Source organism: Camelina sativa, chromosome 5 (assembly GCF_030686135.1).
Source record: "Camelina sativa cultivar CO46 ecotype springtype chromosome 5, ASM3068613v1".
NCBI lineage: Eukaryota > Viridiplantae > Streptophyta > Magnoliopsida > Brassicales > Brassicaceae > Camelina > Camelina sativa.
The window spans coordinates 41,353,234-41,371,052 of NC_141884.1; the positions used below are offsets into that span (position 1 = coordinate 41,353,234).

At 37.4% G+C, this 17,819-nt stretch overlaps 6 protein-coding genes, 2 non-coding genes and 1 pseudogene across 19 annotated transcripts; 5 read left to right on the forward strand and 4 right to left on the reverse strand.

Moving 5' to 3' along the window:
• The first annotated feature begins 230 nt into the window (after positions 1-230).
• LOC104788603 (xyloglucan 6-xylosyltransferase 1 pseudogene) lies at positions 231-2,106 on the forward strand (annotated as a pseudogene). The gene has a single exon (XR_015558405.1). The product of XR_015558405.1 is annotated as a xyloglucan 6-xylosyltransferase 1 pseudogene (transcript).
• A 452-nt stretch (positions 2,107-2,558) lies between these two features.
• On the reverse strand, positions 2,559-4,123 carry LOC104788604 (ferritin-like catalase Nec2). Its single transcript, XM_010514367.3, has 3 exons — positions 3,616-4,123; positions 3,305-3,530; positions 2,559-3,118 (listed from the first exon to the last, which is right to left on the reverse strand). The coding sequence occupies exons 1-3, from the start codon at positions 3,921-3,923 to the stop codon at positions 2,696-2,698; spliced, it is 957 nt and encodes a 318-aa protein (XP_010512669.1). The 5' UTR covers positions 3,924-4,123; the 3' UTR covers positions 2,559-2,695.
• A 608-nt stretch (positions 4,124-4,731) lies between these two features.
• On the forward strand, positions 4,732-4,802 carry TRNAG-CCC (transfer RNA glycine (anticodon CCC)). The gene has a single exon. It is a non-coding gene; the product is annotated as a tRNA-Gly (tRNA).
• A 271-nt stretch (positions 4,803-5,073) lies between these two features.
• LOC104788606 (beta-glucosidase 10-like) lies at positions 5,074-8,227 on the forward strand. Of its 9 annotated transcripts, none has more exons than XM_087452518.1 (13): positions 5,074-5,519; positions 5,649-5,712; positions 5,819-5,868; positions 5,986-6,061; positions 6,166-6,237; positions 6,327-6,414; positions 6,521-6,753; positions 6,835-6,950; positions 7,023-7,249; positions 7,336-7,361; positions 7,454-7,541; positions 7,645-7,735; positions 7,856-8,227. In XM_087452518.1, the coding sequence occupies exons 5-13, from the start codon at positions 6,166-6,168 to the stop codon at positions 8,094-8,096; spliced, it is 1,182 nt and encodes a 393-aa protein (XP_087308644.1). In that variant the 5' UTR covers positions 5,074-5,519; positions 5,649-5,712; positions 5,819-5,868; positions 5,986-6,061; the 3' UTR covers positions 8,097-8,227. The 9 variants fall into 9 exon arrangements, 3 of the variants coding, with proteins under 3 accessions (XP_087308644.1, XP_087308642.1, XP_087308645.1); XM_087452516.1 differs by having other exon boundaries at positions 5,219-5,519; positions 6,534-6,753; XR_015558409.1 differs by having other exon boundaries at positions 5,234-5,519; positions 6,534-6,753; positions 7,023-7,259.
• Positions 8,228-8,650: 423 nt separating this feature from the next.
• LOC104788605 (beta-glucosidase 8) lies at positions 8,651-11,379 on the forward strand. Of its 3 annotated transcripts, none has more exons than XM_010514368.3 (12): positions 8,651-8,962; positions 9,058-9,121; positions 9,206-9,258; positions 9,348-9,423; positions 9,521-9,592; positions 9,678-9,765; positions 9,846-10,092; positions 10,168-10,283; positions 10,359-10,588; positions 10,673-10,780; positions 10,860-10,950; positions 11,077-11,379. In XM_010514368.3, exons 1-12 carry the CDS (start codon positions 8,831-8,833, stop codon positions 11,315-11,317), a joined length of 1,518 nt encoding a protein of 505 aa, XP_010512670.1. In that variant the 5' UTR covers positions 8,651-8,830; the 3' UTR covers positions 11,318-11,379. The 3 variants fall into 3 exon arrangements, 2 of the variants coding, with proteins under 2 accessions (XP_010512670.1, XP_087308641.1); XR_015558406.1 differs by having other exon boundaries at positions 8,798-8,962; positions 10,369-10,588; XM_087452515.1 differs by having other exon boundaries at positions 8,798-8,962; positions 9,846-10,283.
• Positions 11,380-11,515: 136 nt separating this feature from the next.
• Positions 11,516-11,587, forward strand: TRNAG-CCC (transfer RNA glycine (anticodon CCC)). Its single transcript has one exon. It is a non-coding gene; the product is annotated as a tRNA-Gly (tRNA).
• Positions 11,588-11,887: 300 nt separating this feature from the next.
• Positions 11,888-14,606, reverse strand: LOC104788608 (autophagy-related protein 18a). Its single transcript, XM_010514369.3, has 4 exons — positions 13,465-14,606; positions 12,496-12,703; positions 12,272-12,398; positions 11,888-12,147 (listed from the first exon to the last, which is right to left on the reverse strand). Exons 1-4 carry the CDS (start codon positions 14,347-14,349, stop codon positions 12,057-12,059), a joined length of 1,311 nt encoding a protein of 436 aa, XP_010512671.1. The 5' UTR covers positions 14,350-14,606; the 3' UTR covers positions 11,888-12,056.
• A 183-nt stretch (positions 14,607-14,789) lies between these two features.
• On the reverse strand, positions 14,790-16,028 carry LOC104788609 (protein SRC2 homolog). Its single transcript, XM_010514370.3, has one exon. It carries the CDS (start codon positions 15,844-15,846, stop codon positions 15,058-15,060), a length of 789 nt encoding a protein of 262 aa, XP_010512672.2. The 5' UTR covers positions 15,847-16,028; the 3' UTR covers positions 14,790-15,057.
• A 7-nt stretch (positions 16,029-16,035) lies between these two features.
• LOC104788610 (NADH dehydrogenase [ubiquinone] iron-sulfur protein 5-B) lies at positions 16,036-17,200 on the reverse strand. The gene is made up of 2 exons (XM_010514371.3): positions 16,947-17,200; positions 16,036-16,388 (listed from the first exon to the last, which is right to left on the reverse strand). Exons 1-2 carry the CDS (start codon positions 17,094-17,096, stop codon positions 16,287-16,289), a joined length of 252 nt encoding a protein of 83 aa, XP_010512673.1. The 5' UTR covers positions 17,097-17,200; the 3' UTR covers positions 16,036-16,286.
• Between the last annotated feature and the right edge of the window lie 619 nt (positions 17,201-17,819).

Consider the following 17,819-nt stretch of genomic DNA (forward strand, 5'->3'; position numbering starts at 1 on the left):
GAGCGTGTGTGTTCCGTTCGTTCGTTTACTACTTACTACTAGTGTGGGAAGATAAAATACATACGTAGAAATTTTTACGCGTCTCAGACAGGCAGGCATGTTCTGTCTTTTTGACATATTTAAAAATTTATTTATATAATATACTTGTATTATTTTAGTATAAAATCAAAATATATTTATTTACTTCTTTAATCCAAATTTAATATTTTCATCTTCATCTTTTCCTTTTTTCTTTTTTAAGCTTTTTAGAAAAAAAAATCTCTTCTTTAATCCCTTTCCATTTACGAGGTAGAAATAAATTCCAAAAACGCGTAATTTACAAATTACAAACACATTTTAGATAGATTTCCCTCTAATTCTTTTTTTTTTTTTTTTTTTATTACAAAGATTTCGTGTCTTTGTGTCTGAATCGAGACCAGATCTGTTAAAGAAGAAGAAGAAGATATATATGATGATAGAGAAGTGCTTAGGAGCGTATCGGTTCCGGAGATTGCAGAGAATCATGCGCCAAAGTAAAGTGACGATTCTTTGCCTCGTTCTCACCGTCATCGTCTTGCGTGGCACTATCGGAGCCGGTAAGTTCGGTACACCGGAGCAAGACATCGAAGAGATCCGTGAGCATTTCTTCTATTCCCGTAAACACGGTGAGCCTCACCGTGTTCTCGTCGAGGTCTCTTCCAAATCCGAAGACGGAGATAATGGTAACAACAACAACAGCTACGAGACCTTCGACATCAACAAGCTATTCGTCGACGAGGAAGACGACAAAAAATCTCAAGACCGGACTAGTAATAATAAACCGTATTATTCTCTTGGTCCAAAGATCTCTGATTGGGATGAGCAGAGGCTCGATTGGCTAAAACAGAACCCTAGTTTCCCAAATTACGTGGCGCCAAACAAACCTAGGGTTCTTCTTGTAACTGGTTCAGCTCCAAAGCCGTGTGAGAATCCTGTGGGAGACCATTACCTTTTGAAGTCGATCAAGAACAAAATCGATTACTGTAGGATACACGGGATCGAGATCTTCTACAACATGGCTTTGCTCGACGCTGAGATGGCTGGATTCTGGGCCAAGCTACCGTTGATTAGGAAACTACTCTTGTCTCATCCCGAGATTGAGTTTTTATGGTGGATGGACAGTGACGCGATGTTCACGGACATGGTGTTCGAGCTTCCTTGGGAGAGGTATAAAGATTACAACTTGGTGATGCACGGTTGGAACGAGATGGTTTATGACCAGAAGAATTGGATTGGTCTCAACACGGGGAGTTTCTTGCTTAGGAACTCGCAGTGGTCTCTTGATCTTCTTGACGCTTGGGCTCCAATGGGCCCTAAAGGTAAGATCCGTGAAGAAGCGGGTAAAATCTTGACCCGGGAACTTAAAGACCGACCCGCTTTCGAAGCTGACGATCAGTCCGCGATGGTTTATCTTCTCGCGACCGAGAGAGATAAATGGGGAGGCAAAGTGTATTTAGAGAGTGGCTATTACTTGCACGGTTATTGGGGGATTTTGGTGGACCGGTACGAGGAGATGATTGAGAATCATAAACCGGGTTTTGGAGACCATAGGTGGCCGCTTGTTACGCATTTCGTCGGGTGTAAACCGTGCGGTAAGTTTGGAGATTATCCGGTTGAACGGTGTCTGCGGCAGATGGATAGAGCGTTTAATTTCGGAGATAATCAGATTCTTCAGATGTATGGTTTCACGCATAAGTCGCTTGGGAGCCGGCGCGTGAAACCCACGCGCAATCAGACGGATCGGCCGCTCGAGACCAAGGACGAGTTCGGGCTGCTTCATCCGTCGTTTAAAGCTACTGCCAAGCTTACTATTACTACTACGACGACGTGAGGATATATTGTTTTTTTTTTTTTTTGCCTTTAGGGACAACACAATTATGTTTAATTCCATTTTTTATTTTGTTTGTAGTTTCCTTTAGTTGTTGAGTAAAAATCATTTTGATCTCCCATTGATGGTGTGGAGTATTTAATGAGTTGTCTTCGTTAATTTATTGTAGGCTTAATTTCATCATTATCATTAATCTTGTTGACAAACAACTTCAGATGTAATTTCTTTTGGTGAATTTGCGTATTTATTTTAGTTTTTGACTTTGGATTTCTTTTACTTTATTATTATAACTTATAAGGGTCATCACGTGTACAACTTCAACACCGCCTCCTCTGTTGTGGAATGCACGATTATGAGTCATATGACACAAATCAGTAGAACTACAAGTTTCGTTCACATCAATTACAATGTATTCTTATGAAAATAAAACTGAAACGATGAATTATAAGTGTATTCTTACGTCTCGCGGCGTAATGCATACGCGTTATTAAGTATTAACATCCTAATTGTCACTCGAAATTATTGATTACAGTTCATACATTACTGGAAAACCGTGTTATCTTTTTCCTATTGTCTCATTCATCCCTCCTTTTTTTTTTCTCAATGTATTTGATCCCACCTAACGATTTAAAGAAATTTGCGTTTTTTTTTTCTCTCATCAAATTTGCTTGTGGGGACCCACAAGAATAATCAAACACAACTAGAAACAAGGTTTTATAAAAAAATTAAAATTAAACATAGATAGAGTAATAAGATACATGGACTAATCAGTAATCACCACAATCACCTTACCGAGAATAATATTACAATCTTAATCCCATATTTATATTGCTGTGTGTATCAATTAATTTAAAACACTTTCTCTGAAGAGCATGCAACGCAATCACCATAAGACCCTTCATCAAGAAACATCCTAGCGATCCTCCCGTTAGCACCACACGGCCAAAACCCACCGGGACGATGTTCATCTCCGGTGCCGTACATAACCCTGAGGATCTCTTGCGGTGTCCGGTCATAAGAGAGAGAGTAAGCATTGGCGGAGAGGATGTTGCTAGTGGTGCGATTCTCCGCACCTAGCCACAGCGGCACGCACAAGCCTTCGTCCTTAATCCCGCACTTACCAAGCTCGTTACGGAGGATAGATATATCGTTGGTCAGCTCAGCCACCGTGACTCCGCCGTATTCTTCCACCGTCTCGTACTGTCTCTCATACAGGAGCGTCCTTATCACTCCGTCTTGACCCGATTCTACCCCCAATAGACCCGCCACAAGCTGTATATATAAATAATAACGTTTACTAGCTATTATTGCTATAGCGTAATTATTATATATGAATTTAATGTATAGACTTTTTGCTAGTATAACGTATATGTACTAGCAAATTATTCAACTCACATGTAATCAAAGTGTAACCGATAACGTCGTGCATATAATATTTAAGCATATATAGTTGATTACCCGTTTGATATTGAAGTATACAAGGTAAGGGATGGTTCCGACGTAACCGGTAAGGCCAACATAAGGGATATAGTATGAAGCTAAGAGATAGTTGAGTGTGTTGGCATAAGGATCAAACCGCGGGTTAGATCTCCGTCCAACCGCTCTGTCCATAAACTCTGCAAAATTCTCTCTACTCAGATTCAACAACGGACGCGGAATTCCTCCCGTCATATCCGCAATCGCCCTTCATTAATACCAACAAACTTACTTTAAATTTTAACGATCTCATGCATAACAATTCATGAAATTTGAATTTGACCGTGATTTACCTAAGATGGCCGATTTCTTGGTAACCAAACTCCTCGATGATTCGATTAGTTATAGGATCAAGATTTGCTTTCTTTGCTCCTACCGGGGGTGGTCCTCCTTGAGCAAGCGTCGCGTTAAACACATCGAGTCCTTTTCCGGTAGACCCTATTAAGAAGAACTCGGCCTCTGTGAACTCCAAATTCATTGCGAAATGGACTTGATCAACATCGCTCGCTGATATATTCCCCGAGCAGCTAAGATAGCTGGAGTTAACCAGACTTACGTCTATTGCAATAAGCAAGACTAGAACGAGAGAGGGGTTTAACATGTTTTTTCCTTTTCTTTCTTTAATAACGCAGGAACTTTGCAATTTATATGATATATCAGGTTGTACGTAGTCTTCTTTTCTTAAGTACAATACTTGAAATTTATTTAATAATCTTGTTGGTTAGAAACTTAAAATTGAATTGTTTAGGACCCCTACGTGAACACTAAAGTTCATTTTTGTTAATACGTGAGTACTAAGTTAATAGCTTATTTTGGTATCAATGGCATATTAATGGCAAGTTTTTCGAAATCGCTAACTACCATATATAACATTTGTCATTGCGTGAGATAATTAGCATGATTATCACACGTTAATATATAGATCCACTTGTTACATTATGGTTCTGTACCCTCAACCGATCTAAGTAGGTGAATGGAAGATAGGGTTAAAAAATAAAAAGACGTGGTAACTTAATATGGTGGTTTGTGACTTAATGAAGATATGCATACCTAAAATTAAAATGTTGAGATAGTTAAAAAAAGAAAAAAAGTATAGATCGTTGCATGGTCAAGGAAACTACAACCGTTGGTCAAGAAAGTAAAATGAAGAGCGCGTGGTCATTTGTAAGTTGTAACAACCGATTTACGAATCTAAGTAGCTCAAATTAAAAATTATATATAGTTTTTATCACCTATTATTCTTCTAATCTTCTTTCTTGGTTGTCGTATTTTCGAACGAAGCGTTCACAAAGGTCACTGTGTCCGATGGTCGTGGGCCTTATTTCAGAACGGAAAGTTTAGCCAATTAAGGCCCAATATATGAAAATATAGGAGTCAAATACGTATATTTTGACAGTTTGATCAAGAAAGCGCATCTGGTGTAGTGGTATCATAGTACCCTCCCACGGTACTGACCAGGGTTCGATTCCCTGGATGCGCAAATTTTTTTTTCTTTCTTCACATTGAAAATCACTAATAAATTTTGGTATGAATTATTATTATATTTTGACGTGGCAGCTCATTTTATGGAAATGTCCAACTGGTCTAGTCTTTGTCTTGGCCAAACTTTAGTACAAAAATGAAACAAGACGTAACCATTACAACTCCACCCACTATTCTCTTTCAATTTAGTAGAATACATATCATAGTCTTAGAAACAAAATATTCTCCAAATGTAAAATTTAACTAAAGTTAGCATATCTGCAAAATACAATGAATTTAGCTTGAACCGAATAGGGGAAACAAATCTGAAATTACCAATTAAATTGTTTTCAAAAAAATCCATTTTTAACATTTAGGGCTGGCTGGCTGGCAAATTTACTAATTAACAGAAACCTGGAAATGTAGGTCGGTCACAGTCACATCACAAGAACAAAGAATCATGTCACTTTGGGATATGATCTTCTTTCACATAGATCGCTTTTTTTTTTTACGAGTGGAAGAAGGAATAGAAAAGATTGTTCACTCGTTTACTTAATCGTCTGTCTCTAACAAAATATTCGACGGAAAGTGGGAAATGAGAAAAATGAAACCTATCTCTCTGTTTATGAGTTTTCTTGTGGCCATCGTTTTGGCAACAAGCTACAGTATTGATGCCTTTACCAGAAACGATTTTCCAGAGGAGTTCCTATTCGGAGCCGCCACTTCGGCTTATCAGGTTCCACTCTGCTTCTATGTTCTAATGTTGTCTATCATAAAATAGAGCATTTTTTTTTTTTTTTTTTGTGTATTTTTTATGTGATGTTTGTTCTAATGTTCTATTTCCAATTTGCTATTATGGAAATAGTGGGAAGGAGCTGTTGATGAAGAAGGAAGAACTCCTAGCGTCTGGGATACTTTCACCCACTCTCGTAAGCTTTTTTTTTTTTTAATTTTCTTCCTGTTTTAATATGTACGTATGATTTACCTTCTTTTGTTTGTTTGTTTTGATTTTTGTCAACAAACATCACATTTTAGATAGTAGAGATAATGGAGACATAGCATCTGATGGGTATCACAAATATAAGGTTTCTCTCTCTCTCACTCTTCTTTGCCGTTTACGTTTCAAAGAAGTTCTTGTAAAATCTTTGGCTCTATATTTTTCAAATTCGATGAGTTATAATGTTATATTGTGACTTTTGCAGGAAGATGTTAAGCTGATGGCAGATCTGGGCTTAGAAGCATTCAGATTCTCTATCTCCTGGTCAAGACTTATACCTAGTTAATGCCTTTTCCTTGTTTCTTTGTTTGCAAGTAACTAACGAGATTGTTTCTGACCTCTTAAAACCCTTCTTTTTTTTTTTTTTTGCTGCGTATTTTTCCAGATGGAAGAGGACCCATTAACCCAAAAGGTCTATTGTTTTACAAGAACTTCATCAAAGAACTACGAAATCATGGTGAGCTTTCTTGTCTTCATACTTTATTTTCCTTCTGTCTTTATACTTTATCTTCTAAAAGATTTCTTTTTGGCAAAACTATTTAACAGGAATTGAACCACATGTTACACTTTACCACTATGATCTTCCTCAGTCTCTTGAAGATGAGTATGGAGGATGGATCAACCGCAAAATCATGTAACGTTTCAAAGAAGAGTTCTGATCTAACAATGTCACTTTTTAAAAAAGTTTAAAAGTGTTGTTTATTTGTTATATTGCGGAGAGGACTTCACTGCTTTTGCAGATGTTTGCTTCAGAGAGTTTGGGAAGGATGTGAAGTTATGGACTACAATCAACGAAGCTACAATATTTGCCATTTGTTCTTATGGCGAAGGAATCTCACCGCCTGGACGTTGTTCTCCTAACAAATACATCAATTGCTCTACTGGAAACTCTTCTACAGAACCATATATTGCAGGCCATAACATGTTGCTAGCTCATGCCTCCGCTTCCAAGTTGTATAAACTAAAGTACAAGGTATACATAGATATCTCTTCTTCGCTCTTAAAGCCTTAAACCCTAATTCTTCCGTATGAACATAGTCATATGATGGTGCAGAGTAAGCAGAGAGGATCTGTAGGCTTTAGTATATTTGCATTCGGGTTATCTCCTAATACAAACTCCAAGGACGATGAAACCGCAACTCAAAGAGCTAAAGCTTTCCTATTTGGCTGGTGAGAATTATATAAGCTTTCTTTTGTTTTAATTGAGGACAAAATCTGAAAGACTAAGTTGATAAAATTCAGGATGTTGAAGCCTTTGGTATTTGGGGACTATCCGGAAGAAATGAAGAGAACCTTGGGGACGAGGTTACCTGTTTTCTCAGAGGAAGAGTCGGAGCAAGTGAAAGGATCATCTGACTTTATTGGAATTATTCACTACATAACATTCTACGTCACAAACCAACCGTCACCTTCTATCTTTCCCAGCATGAACGAAGGCTTCTTTAAAGACATGGGCGTGTATTTGATCCGTAAGCTTAGGTTTCTTTCATCATCAAAATCAGTAGATAAAGCTTCTCAACTCTTTTTAACTGATAACTCTTCTTTCTTTGGACAGCCATTGGGAACTATTCATTTTCCGAGGTATATATATACATATATAGTTATGCCAAAAGCTTTTGTTTGATCTTCATGAAACTGGAGATTTTTTCCTTACTCAATTGATTTTCTTGAAGTGGGATGCTATTCCATGGGGTCTTGAAGGTGTTCTTGAGGATCTAAAGCAGAGCTATAACAATCCTCCAATCTACATTCTTGAAAATGGTAACACTTGGTTCTGTTTTGTCTTCTTGCTCTGTTCTGTCTGTTTGAAAGCACACCTTTTTGTTCTTTAGTTTCTTCTAATGACACCAAAAAAAAAGAGCAGGTAAACCTATGATACACGACTCGATGCTACAAGACACACCAAGAGTTGAATACATTCAAGCTTACATCGGTGTTGTGCTCAACGCCGTCAAGTATGATTCTCCTTCTTCATCTTTTTAGTCCTTATATTAGCATTGAAGAAGTGGTCAAATATCACAATATAATGTTAGTTTTAGTTGAAATATGAGAAATCAATCTTTTTGACTGATTAGGAATGGATCAGACACGAGAGGTTACTTTGTATGGTCGATGATTGACGTATATGAGTTAATGACTGGATATAGAACCAGCTTCGGAATGTACTATGTGAATTTTAGTGATCCTGGTCGCAAGAGGTCTCCAAAACTCTCTGCTTCTTGGTACACTGCTTTTCTCAATGGTACAATTGATGTTGCTTCTCAAGATAATATGATTCAGTTGCAGAGAAACCTCTCAGGCTTTTCTTCACTGTAATTAATGTATCTATTCTATGAGAAACAGTTCAGTTAGTTGGCAAATGTTTTTTTTTATAAGATTTGGATATGAAATGATATGTAAAACATAATATTCTGCGCCTTTATAACTTAAGCTCATTTGGTGTAAAATTCAACTTAACTAGCATTTTTGTTCCCAAAAAATAAAGATAAATAAATCAGTAGTACAATAAAAATCTAAATATTCGGTCACACCAAGTAGAATTTGATTCTCTTGTATGTTTTTGCTGGAACTTAGAATAGTCCACTGTCTTGTGACTCTCGTCTTAAATAATTCTAACGCAAATATGTACCGGGGTCCATGAGGTTTTACTCCACTCACTCACTCTTCTTCTTTCAATATGGTACATACAATACAACTATCTTGGAAAGAAAAAAAAACAGAATAATTCAAAATAATTTCCAAATGTAAAATTTAGCTAAATTGGCATTTTGCTTCTTAAATTACAACGAATTTTACCCATTTTAGCATGAACCGAAAGGGTAAAAAATCTTTATACTTAACTAATTTGTTATTTCCTGAAATTTGTTTATAAACTACAAACGATGTACCTATTACATATAATTGGCAATTTTAAAAATGGAATACATTTGGTAAATTTATAACGGAAATATTACACTTCACCTAAAAAAAAAAGAGAAGAAGATATTTTGCTATATCTGCAATGGTCCAATTAAATAAAAGACAGACAGACTAAAAGAAGAAAATAAAAAATGAAACCTATCTCTCTGTTTATGAGTTTTCTTGTGGCCATCGTTTTGGCAACAAGCTACAATATTGATGCCTTCACCAGAAACGATTTTCCAGAGGATTTTCTCTTCGGAGCAGCCACTTCTGCTTATCAGGTTCGAGTCTGCACCTACATCAATGGCAATTTGTCTTGTCTTCTTTTCTTTTTCATTGTTTTGTCTACAAATTGATTGGGAATTTGTGGAAATAGTGGGAAGGAGCTGCTGATGAAGAGGGAAGAAGTCCTAGCGTCTGGGATACAACCTCCCACTGTTGTAATTGTTTAAATTAGTTTTTGAATACTGAGTCATTGTTTCGAGTTTATATGTACAATATGAGCATAGATCCCCTAATTGCAGATAATGAAAGTATTGGAGGAGATATAGCATGTGATGGGTATAACAAATACAAGGTTTTCTCTTTTATATTCTTCGTTGTTTACTTGTCAAACAAGTTATCAGCTCTGTTTTTCCAAATTCGATGTTTTTGTGACTTCTACAGGAAGATGTTAAGCTGATGGCAGATATGGGCTTAGAAGCATTCAGATTCTCTATCTCCTGGTCAAGACTTATACCTAGTGAATGCCTCTTCCTTGTTTCTTATTTTGCAAGTAACTAGCGATATTGTTCCTGACCTCTTTAAACCCTTTTTTTTTTGTCTGTGTGATTTTTCAGATGGAAGAGGACTCATTAACCCAAAAGGTCTATTGTTTTACAAGAATCTCATCAAAGAACTGCGAAGCCATGGTGAGTTTTTTTTACTTGATCCCCAACTAAAGCCAATTCAGTATAGCTTCTAGCTAAGATAATTTTTGACAAAACTATTTAACAGGAATCGAACCACACGTTACACTTTACCACTATGATCTTCCTCAGTCTCTTGAAGATGAGTACGGAGGATGGATCAACCGCAAAATCATGTAAAGTATCAAAGAAGATTCTGATCTAACAAAGTCACTTTTTTAAAGTTAAAAAATATTGTTTATTTGTTATATTGCAGAGAAGACTTCACTGCTTTTGCAGATGTTTGCTTCAGAGAGTTTGGGGAGGATGTGAAGCTATGGACTACAATCAACGAAGCTACAATATTCGCCATTGCTTTTTATGGCCAAGGAAGAAGGTTTGGACATTGTACTCCTCCTACCAATTGCTCTGCCGGAAGTTCTTGTATGGAGACATATATTGCAGGCCATAACATTTTGCTAGCTCATGCCTCCGTTTCCAATTTGTATAAACTCAAGTACAAGGTATACCTATTTTATTTTTGCGCTTTTAAAATCCTTAACCCTTCTTATATAAACATAGTTCATATGATAGTGCAGAGTAAACAAAGAGGATCCATAGGACTTAGTATGTTTGCTTTGGGGTTATCTCCTTATACAAACTCCAAGGAAGATGAAACCGCAACTCAAAGAGCCAAAGCTTTCCTCTTTGGCTGGTGAGAATTATCTAAGCTTTCTTTTGTTTTAATAACTTGTGGACAAAATCGACTAAGTTGATAAATATAATTAAGGATGTTGAAGCCTTTGGTATTTGGGGACTATCCTGATGAAATGAAGAGAACCTTGGGGTCGAGATTACCGGTTTTCTCAGAGGAAGAGTCCGAGAAAGTGAAAGGATCAGCTGACTTTATTGGAATTGTTCACTACATAACAGTCTACGTCACAAACCGACCTTCACCTTCTATCTTTCCTAGTAACACTAACGAAGCCTTCTTTGCAGATATTGGCGCATATATTATCTGTAAGCATAGTTTTATTTTCATCATCAGTCAATGGAAAAATCTTGGAAACTCTTTTTAGCTGATAAAACTTCTTCTTTGGACAGCCGCTGGGACTTCTTCACCATTTGATGCCACTCCATGGGGTCTTGAAGATGTTCTTGAGTATCTAAAGCAGAGCTATAACAATCCTCCAATCTACATTCTTGAAAATGGTAAACACTTCATTCTATTTTGTCTTCTTGCTCTGTTTTTGTCTTCTTGAAATCACACCTTTTTTGTTCTTAAACACAGGTAGAGCCATGAAACACGATTCTATGCTACAAGACACACCAAGAGTTGAATACATTCAAGCTTACATTGGTGCTGTGCTCAACGCCATCAAGTACTATTACCCTTCTTTATCTTTTAGTTCATCATATTAGCATTACTTGTTTTAGTGGTCTTATGTCCCACTTTAATAATGGTTTACTTGACACACTGTTTCTATAAAAATCTTCTGACTGATCAGAAATGGATCAGACACGAGAGGTTACTTCGTATGGTCAATGTTGGATTTGTATGAGATAGACGGTGGATACAAGCTGAGCTATGGAATGTACTATGTGAATTTTAGCGAACCTGGTCTCGAGAGGTCTCCAAAGCTCTCTGCTTCTTGGTACACTGGTTTTCTCAATGGTACGATTGATGTTGCTTCTCAAGATATTACTACTCAGTTGCAAAGCAACTTCTCTGGTTCTTCTTCTCTGTAATGTTATGATTTGGTTTATTTTTTATCTATTCTATGGAAAAAAAAACTCAGTGAATTTGCAAATGGTGTATCTTGATTCTAGAATTAGTTAAACAAATAACAACACTTGAACACAGTCACCAAGACTGGGCACAAAGTTCTATTGCTCCAAAATTTAACGTTTAGACAAAGTCAATATTTTTGGCATATCATCCTAAAAGCGCATCTGGTGTAGTGGTATCATAGTACCCTCCCACGGTACTGACCAGGGGTTCGATTCCCTGGATGCGCATTTTTCTCGTTTTCTTTAACAATTTTTATTTTGGTTAAATAATTAACTTTATATGAACGTTTGAATTCTAGCGAGTAGCAAAATACTTAGGGACTATACATATAAAGGCTAATTCCCTAGCAGTTTTGTTTGAGTTTAGTTATATGAAATTTTATCCTTTAGTATACTAAAATGCAAATATGTCACTAGGAAACCTCCTCCTGTATTATATTTTTTCATCATAGTTTTTTTTGGATTTTCATCAGGTAGGTAACGTACGTACTCAAATCTTCCCAGTTTGTTGGGGGAAGATTCTGGGAAGATACAAATGAATATGTTTTGGTTAGCGATCAAAGGTTTTTACAAATTATAAGACCCCATTGATTATTATACAAACAAACTATACATTACAACATCGTAGCACCCAAATCTCACTACTGAAGTAGCAGAGAGATACAACATATAAGGGACAAAAGAGAATAAAAGTTTTCTAGAAAACAGAAGGCGGTTTCAGGCAGTTGTGATACTCAAGCTGAGTCATTTCCCCGCCGTTCACTGGATCAAACTGGCATCTATAGAAGCTGTTTTAAAACATCAAAGAACCCAAGTCCGGTCAAATCAAATAAGCAAATACACACAGACCAAATAATAAGGAATTCAAGATTCCTCTAAACTCAATTGCAACTACAAGCATTTTTTGCTTACCTCCCATCCATGCCAAGAATAACAACTGTGTTCTTCTGATGACCAAAGGCGGCTATGTACTGAGTTCCTTCAACCAACCGGAACTGAGCCACCGACCACTCCGAGCTGAAATACTTTGGCAACACTCCTAATCGAGCAAAAGAGTCATGGTTACTCAACCAACATGGTGCGGGTGCCAACAGCTAAGTGGTGAAAGCAACAGACTTTGGGTTTGCAATATTTACCTTTGAATAATGATAGAGACGAAGATGGGGATGAATTAGAGCGAGTAAGTTCAGATGCAATACGTGATGTCTCTTTCACTTGAGCTCCAGAATTGACTTTGAGACCGAAAACATGGACAGTTCCTTTGTCACTTGAGACAGCTAACCACTCAGCATTTGAAGAGAAGGCCAAACTATAGATCTCCGCTCTATCTGCACCTCTCCTAACCTGTACGGTCACATCATCATGTTCGCATTATAGTTTCATGGACTCCAAAATCATATGGCATTGTTATAAGGATCACAAATAGAATTGAGATTTCCTAAAAATAAGAATCACACAAATTTCCATAGCTTAACATGATGAGTGATTCCAACATCCTGATAAAGATGAATGCATAAAGATTTTCTTTTCTATGGAGGAATCGATGCAAATTGACTTAATTCAGTGACTCCAATGAAAGGATATAAGAATCTGTGCAGCATAAGGAACAAGATCAGCCGCAACATATACCACCACATGTTTTGTAATAACTATTGCTTGCTGATGGGTTTATCAAGAACCTAGTAATGTTTAATACTATAAACAGGTTCCTCTCACTGACGAAAGATGCCTCCTTTTCAACATGTTTCACCCTCAGCAATCTATCAAGAGTTTTGTACCATCTAAAGTTGGGACTTGAGGTTAAAAACGAAAGAAATCCACAGAGACAAGCTTAAAACTATCGGCCTCTATCATAATAAACACACATATCCAACAATAGCAAGTAAACCAACTCGAAGCAGTCACCCTAGTGCATATAAATGAACTTCTCTGCATCTTTCAGCTAATAATAGAAACTATGAACTGAGATCATCAAAATCAGATTCAGAAACCACCAGTCAGTGACTAAACCAGCAACAAATTTAGCAAGATTCTTGCATCAGCCATAGAAGCAAACCAAAAAAGAAAGAAAGGATTTTGATGAATGAAAAGCGTAATACAGGTACCTCTTGCCGCAAGGTACCATCAACGGTATTGAACACACGAACCAAAGTACCCTTGGAGCTAGCTGTAGCCAACAAATGTCCATCCTGAGTAAGAGCAAAGCAAGCTATTCTCGAATCATGAGCCATGATGAACTTGGTGCGTTTAGAAGCATAATGCTCAATCCGAACTTGACCTTTCTGCAAACCAGGACAAACCAAAACCATAGAACCAATACCCTGAGAGACAGCACACAAGCCCTTAGGATTCGCAATAGTCTCAATCTGATGCATCAGCTTAAGGTCAGAGAAGTTGTAAACAAAAATCTTCTGCTCCAGAACGACGATAATACGATCCCTCCTAAGCCGGACCGATCGAACATCGGACCTAAAAGAAAGCTCTCCGATACATCGTCCCTGGTGATCATCCCAAATCATGACCTTGTTAGGAGGATACTGAGGATCAGGACCACCACCTACGAGTGCTAAGATATTGCATCTGAAAAGCATCTCAACGACGGCAACACCACCGCCACGATCGAAATCACGGCGAAAAATCTCGCGAAAGGGATCGCAGTTAAGGATCCGGAAGCCACGATCGGTGCCGACGGCGAAACAAGCATGGTCTTGGTTGAAAGAGAGGTGAAGCACGGACGGAAGAGGAGTCACCGGTAAATTAGGCGTAGGGGGAGAAATAGGAAGAGTAACGGCGTGGTTAGGATTGGGAATCGGATCAGAGTTGAGATTAGGGTCGTCTTCGGAGGAGTTGAGGGTCATGGAGGAGAAGGAATCGAGAGACTCGGTGTCGTCTCCACGATCGCGGTGAGATGGAAGAGTAGAAGAATCGGAAGATGTGGAATCGGGGTTAGGGTTGTTTGGATTGGGCCAGGAGGAGGAGACGGTTGCCATGGTAGACGGAATTAGAAAGGAATCGTAAGAGAGATAGAGGAAGAAGACGAAACGTGAAGAGGGAGGAATTAGGAAGAAGAAGAAGAAGACTTGGTGCTTCGGTTGTTGCCGTCGTGTATGTTTGCCCTGAGGCGGCTACTCTCTGACTTCTTTATTTAACCAACAAACAAAAATTGGATAAAATCCAAATTTTTACGGGAAAATTTTCTAACTGTATCTTTTACAGTTCATTCATTTTTATTTTATTTTATTTGTGTGAATAACACCAAATTGTTAGATTCTTTTTGTATTACGACCAAAAAAAAAAAAAATTCGACTCATGATATAAATGTTTATTGGCCTTTTTCTATAAATTATAGTACTATTAACATTCCAAAATATTATGTTATATTTAAATTTTGTAAAATTACAGAACTGTATCATAGATTATGATGCTCTATCAGATTTGTTATCACAGGATAATGCCAATATTTTCAACATTTTCAATAAGTTCAAAAATTACAATAACGCAACAATTTTTATGATTACATGTTAAAGACAAATAAAAAAAGACAACATTATGTTGTTAATTAACCAACATAAAAGAGGATGACTGAAAAAAAAAAAAATATGATAAAATAAAAACACAAGTAGAGGGACGTGATCATTAGTTAAAAAGTCTACAAATCTCCTCACCGACGACTTAGCTCAGAGACGTTGACCGTTAAGCTAATATCTGTAAGGGCTCGTCGGTGGATATAGTCCCGGTTGTGTCTGCGGCGGACATGATAAGCCAGGAAATATAGAAGTATACATTGTCGGTGGACTTTCCGGTGTGTAACTCATCTGATATCCATGAGGCTGATACAATCCGGGGAAGAAAGCCGGCGGAAGAATCTCCGGCTGAGCCTGTGGTGAAAAATAAAACGGTGGCTGAGACTGAGAGTGACAAGGAACATGATCGTAGCTGCTAAACGATCCCACGCTTGGAAGCAACTGACTCAATACGGGTCTGTTCAGAACAGGCTGGTGTGTCGCTGCAGCAGGACGCACCGGCTCGGGAGCTAAGTATCGTGAGAAGCCACCACCGCTAGTAATCGCCACCTGATCGGTGAACGAATAAGTGAAACTAATATCGCCTTTGGATTTTCCGATTTGATATGTGACGTATCTTTGACCTGTCTTATCGTTTCCAAGATGATCCAAAAGCTCTTTCACGGGAACGTGAACCTCGCCGATGTCTTTCTCTCCGCTTCCACGTTGCTCGCGCTTGATCTTGAAAGTGATCACAAGACGGTTAGCCTCAGCTAAGGTTTGGTCAATGGGGAATTTCATGAAATCATCATTGCTCCATTTGGGGCTTGTTCCACTGTTTCTAGCCACTTGTGTCCGCTGCTCACGGTGGTCGGAGCAGTTGGGATCGCCAGATAACTTCACGGCCACGAAAACATCCATCTTCGATACTTTCTTAAGCCCTTTTGTTGACATCACCTTTATCTCTAGAGATTTCGTCTCCATTTCGAAATTATTATCACTAACGATAAAAATGCAAAAGCTTGTGTTTCTCTCTACACATATAGAAATTGCAGAGAAGACTTAAAGAGAAAGTCAATGACAAGTTGACAACAACTATCTATAGAGGACATTTTCATGATTCCATCCACTGTTCTGTTTTTAATGTCTATTTGACATTATGATCTTTAAATATACCTGTAAGAGTAATTATTATTACCATGAAAGAAGGAGTCTGTGCTTGATGAACAGCCAAAGGCATATTACAACTCAGTCAGAGGAAAAATAGACAAGAAAAGATAGTAAATCCATTGCAAAATCAAACTGAAAACGATCAAATAAAGTTTGACACAACAACATACAGAAATCTTCATGAACCCTTTTTTGTTTATTCTTCTTCTTCTCAGCTGCAAACTTTGGAGATAGGAGGACAATACATACTGAGATTAGTGATGAGTAGGAGTCCGATCCCCGGTTTCTTCGCCTTTCCTTGAAGCTGCTCTTAGTTTACGTTGTTCCTCTTTGTATATCCTGTTTCTTCGTTGGAACTACAACAAATACACAAATAAACCATCCTCCCTTATCAGTCCATCATCTACTATAAGCTTAGCCTAAGCAAAAGTCACCCGCAACCCTAATACATTCAGTTTCATTGGCTTCTCTAATACGCACATGGTATCAATACAGAGACAAAAAAAAGGGCATGAAAGTTGGACAAATGGTTCCATTTGAAGGATCAAACAGGGACAAGAGCTGAAGAGTAAACCTCAACTTCCAAACTTAACAGCTAAATAGTTCATCAGGGGGGGGGGGGGGGGCATAAGATAAGGCCATAAAACTAAATTTCAAACAAGGGAAGCAGCGGTGTTAATATAATAAAACCTAATCACTACGAGCGATCTAGTGAAAGCATCCACATTTATACTTAGAGAGAGAAAAATGCAATTCAGGAAACCACATTAATCTAGGGTTCCGGTAGTAACAGGGGGAAGAATCATCAATAAAATCAGAAGACCGATCAAGCAATCAAAAGCGTGAATTAATGACTACTACAACACAGGAACCAATTGAAAGGGAAGAGGCGAAAGATAGATAGAGAAACAGACCTCTTTGGAATGGTGAAGACACTCGAGGTAGTCTTCACGAAGAAGAGTACAATCTTTGGGCTCTCTGCAATGAGACATACACTCACTGAAGTCCATCCAGAAATCGTAACATCTCCCTTTGTTTCCCGTTATCCCCCACCCCGACGCCATTTTTGCTCTCCTTCTTCTCTCCTAGAGAGATCTCAAGACGACTTCTTCTTCTTCGCCTGATTGATTTTCTTCGAAGGATCCGAATCATTCGGGTGTTTTATCCAATTACAACCCGATTTTGATCCTATAATGGGCCTTTATATTATGGGCTTTATCATAAGCACTCAAGAACCGTTTTCTTTTTTAGTTGTTGACTTGTTCCAATAATAAACAATTTTCCCTAAAAGAATAAGCAATTACTCTCTATAATGTAATACTCGGTAAATAAATAATTTTTTTTTGTTAGAGTTCATCTCTTATATTTTCATTATATCAAAAATTTTTAGTATTCCCTTTAAAACATAACTGTAAATACCAAATTAGAAAAATCTCTCTATAAATTAATTATTAATTATTGATAAATAATCTCTCTAAAATTCATTATTTTATTGATAAATTAAAACTTTTATAAATTAGTAGATTTTCATGGTCCCAACATTATAAATTTAAAGAGGATTTACTGTAGTTTTTAAGTATTTTAACAAATTTTCAAAGAAAAACCAAAATTCATATTTTTGGATTTCTCACTCAAAAAAAACCATCAATGACTTTTTTTATATTGGTTTCTTATTTGTTGACAAAAAAGAAAAACATAATCTAACAATGAAAAACTAAAAATCTAAAAGTAAATAAATTACCATTCAAGCTTTGAAGGAAACTAAAATCTACACCAAAATCAAAATT

Bases quoted from the DNA above. Each gene is read 5' to 3' on its own strand.
- LOC104788608 (XM_010514369.3), bottom strand. From the start codon at position 14,349: ATGGCAACCGTCTCCTCCTCCTGGCCCAATCCAAACAACCCTAACCCC. The intron at 12,704-13,464 runs GTACCTGTATTA...GTGACCGTACAG, and splicing joins ATGGTACCTTGCGGCAAGAG to GTTAGGAGAGGTGCAGATAG. The intron at 12,148-12,271 runs GTAAGCAAAAAA...GTTTTAAAACAG, and splicing joins ATTCTTGGCATGGATGGGAG to CTTCTATAGATGCCAGTTTG.
- LOC104788604 (XM_010514367.3), bottom strand. From the start codon at position 3,923: ATGTTAAACCCCTCTCTCGTTCTAGTCTTGCTTATTGCAATAGACGTA. The intron at 3,531-3,615 runs GTAAATCACGGT...GTATTAATGAAG, and splicing joins CAAGAAATCGGCCATCTTAG to GGCGATTGCGGATATGACGG. The intron at 3,119-3,304 runs GTAATCAACTAT...TTATATATACAG, and splicing joins TATACTTCAATATCAAACGG to CTTGTGGCGGGTCTATTGGG.
- LOC104788609 (XM_010514370.3), bottom strand. From the start codon at position 15,846: ATGGAGACGAAATCTCTAGAGATAAAGGTGATGTCAACAAAAGGGCTT.
- LOC104788605 (XM_087452515.1), top strand. From the start codon at position 8,831: ATGAAACCTATCTCTCTGTTTATGAGTTTTCTTGTGGCCATCGTTTTG. The intron at 9,259-9,347 runs GTTTTCTCTTTT...TGACTTCTACAG, and splicing joins ATGGGTATAACAAATACAAG to GAAGATGTTAAGCTGATGGC. The intron at 9,593-9,677 runs GTGAGTTTTTTT...ACTATTTAACAG, and splicing joins CAAAGAACTGCGAAGCCATG to GAATCGAACCACACGTTACA.
- LOC104788606 (XM_087452516.1), top strand. From the start codon at position 5,379: ATGAGAAAAATGAAACCTATCTCTCTGTTTATGAGTTTTCTTGTGGCC. The intron at 6,754-6,834 runs GTATACATAGAT...ATGATGGTGCAG, and splicing joins TGTATAAACTAAAGTACAAG to AGTAAGCAGAGAGGATCTGT. The intron at 7,542-7,644 runs GTAACACTTGGT...AAAAAAGAGCAG, and splicing joins AATCTACATTCTTGAAAATG to GTAAACCTATGATACACGAC.
- LOC104788610 (XM_010514371.3), bottom strand. From the start codon at position 17,096: ATGGCGTCGGGGTGGGGGATAACGGGAAACAAAGGGAGATGTTACGAT. The intron at 16,389-16,946 runs GTCTGTTTCTCT...TATTTGTTGTAG, and splicing joins GTCTTCACCATTCCAAAGAG to TTCCAACGAAGAAACAGGAT.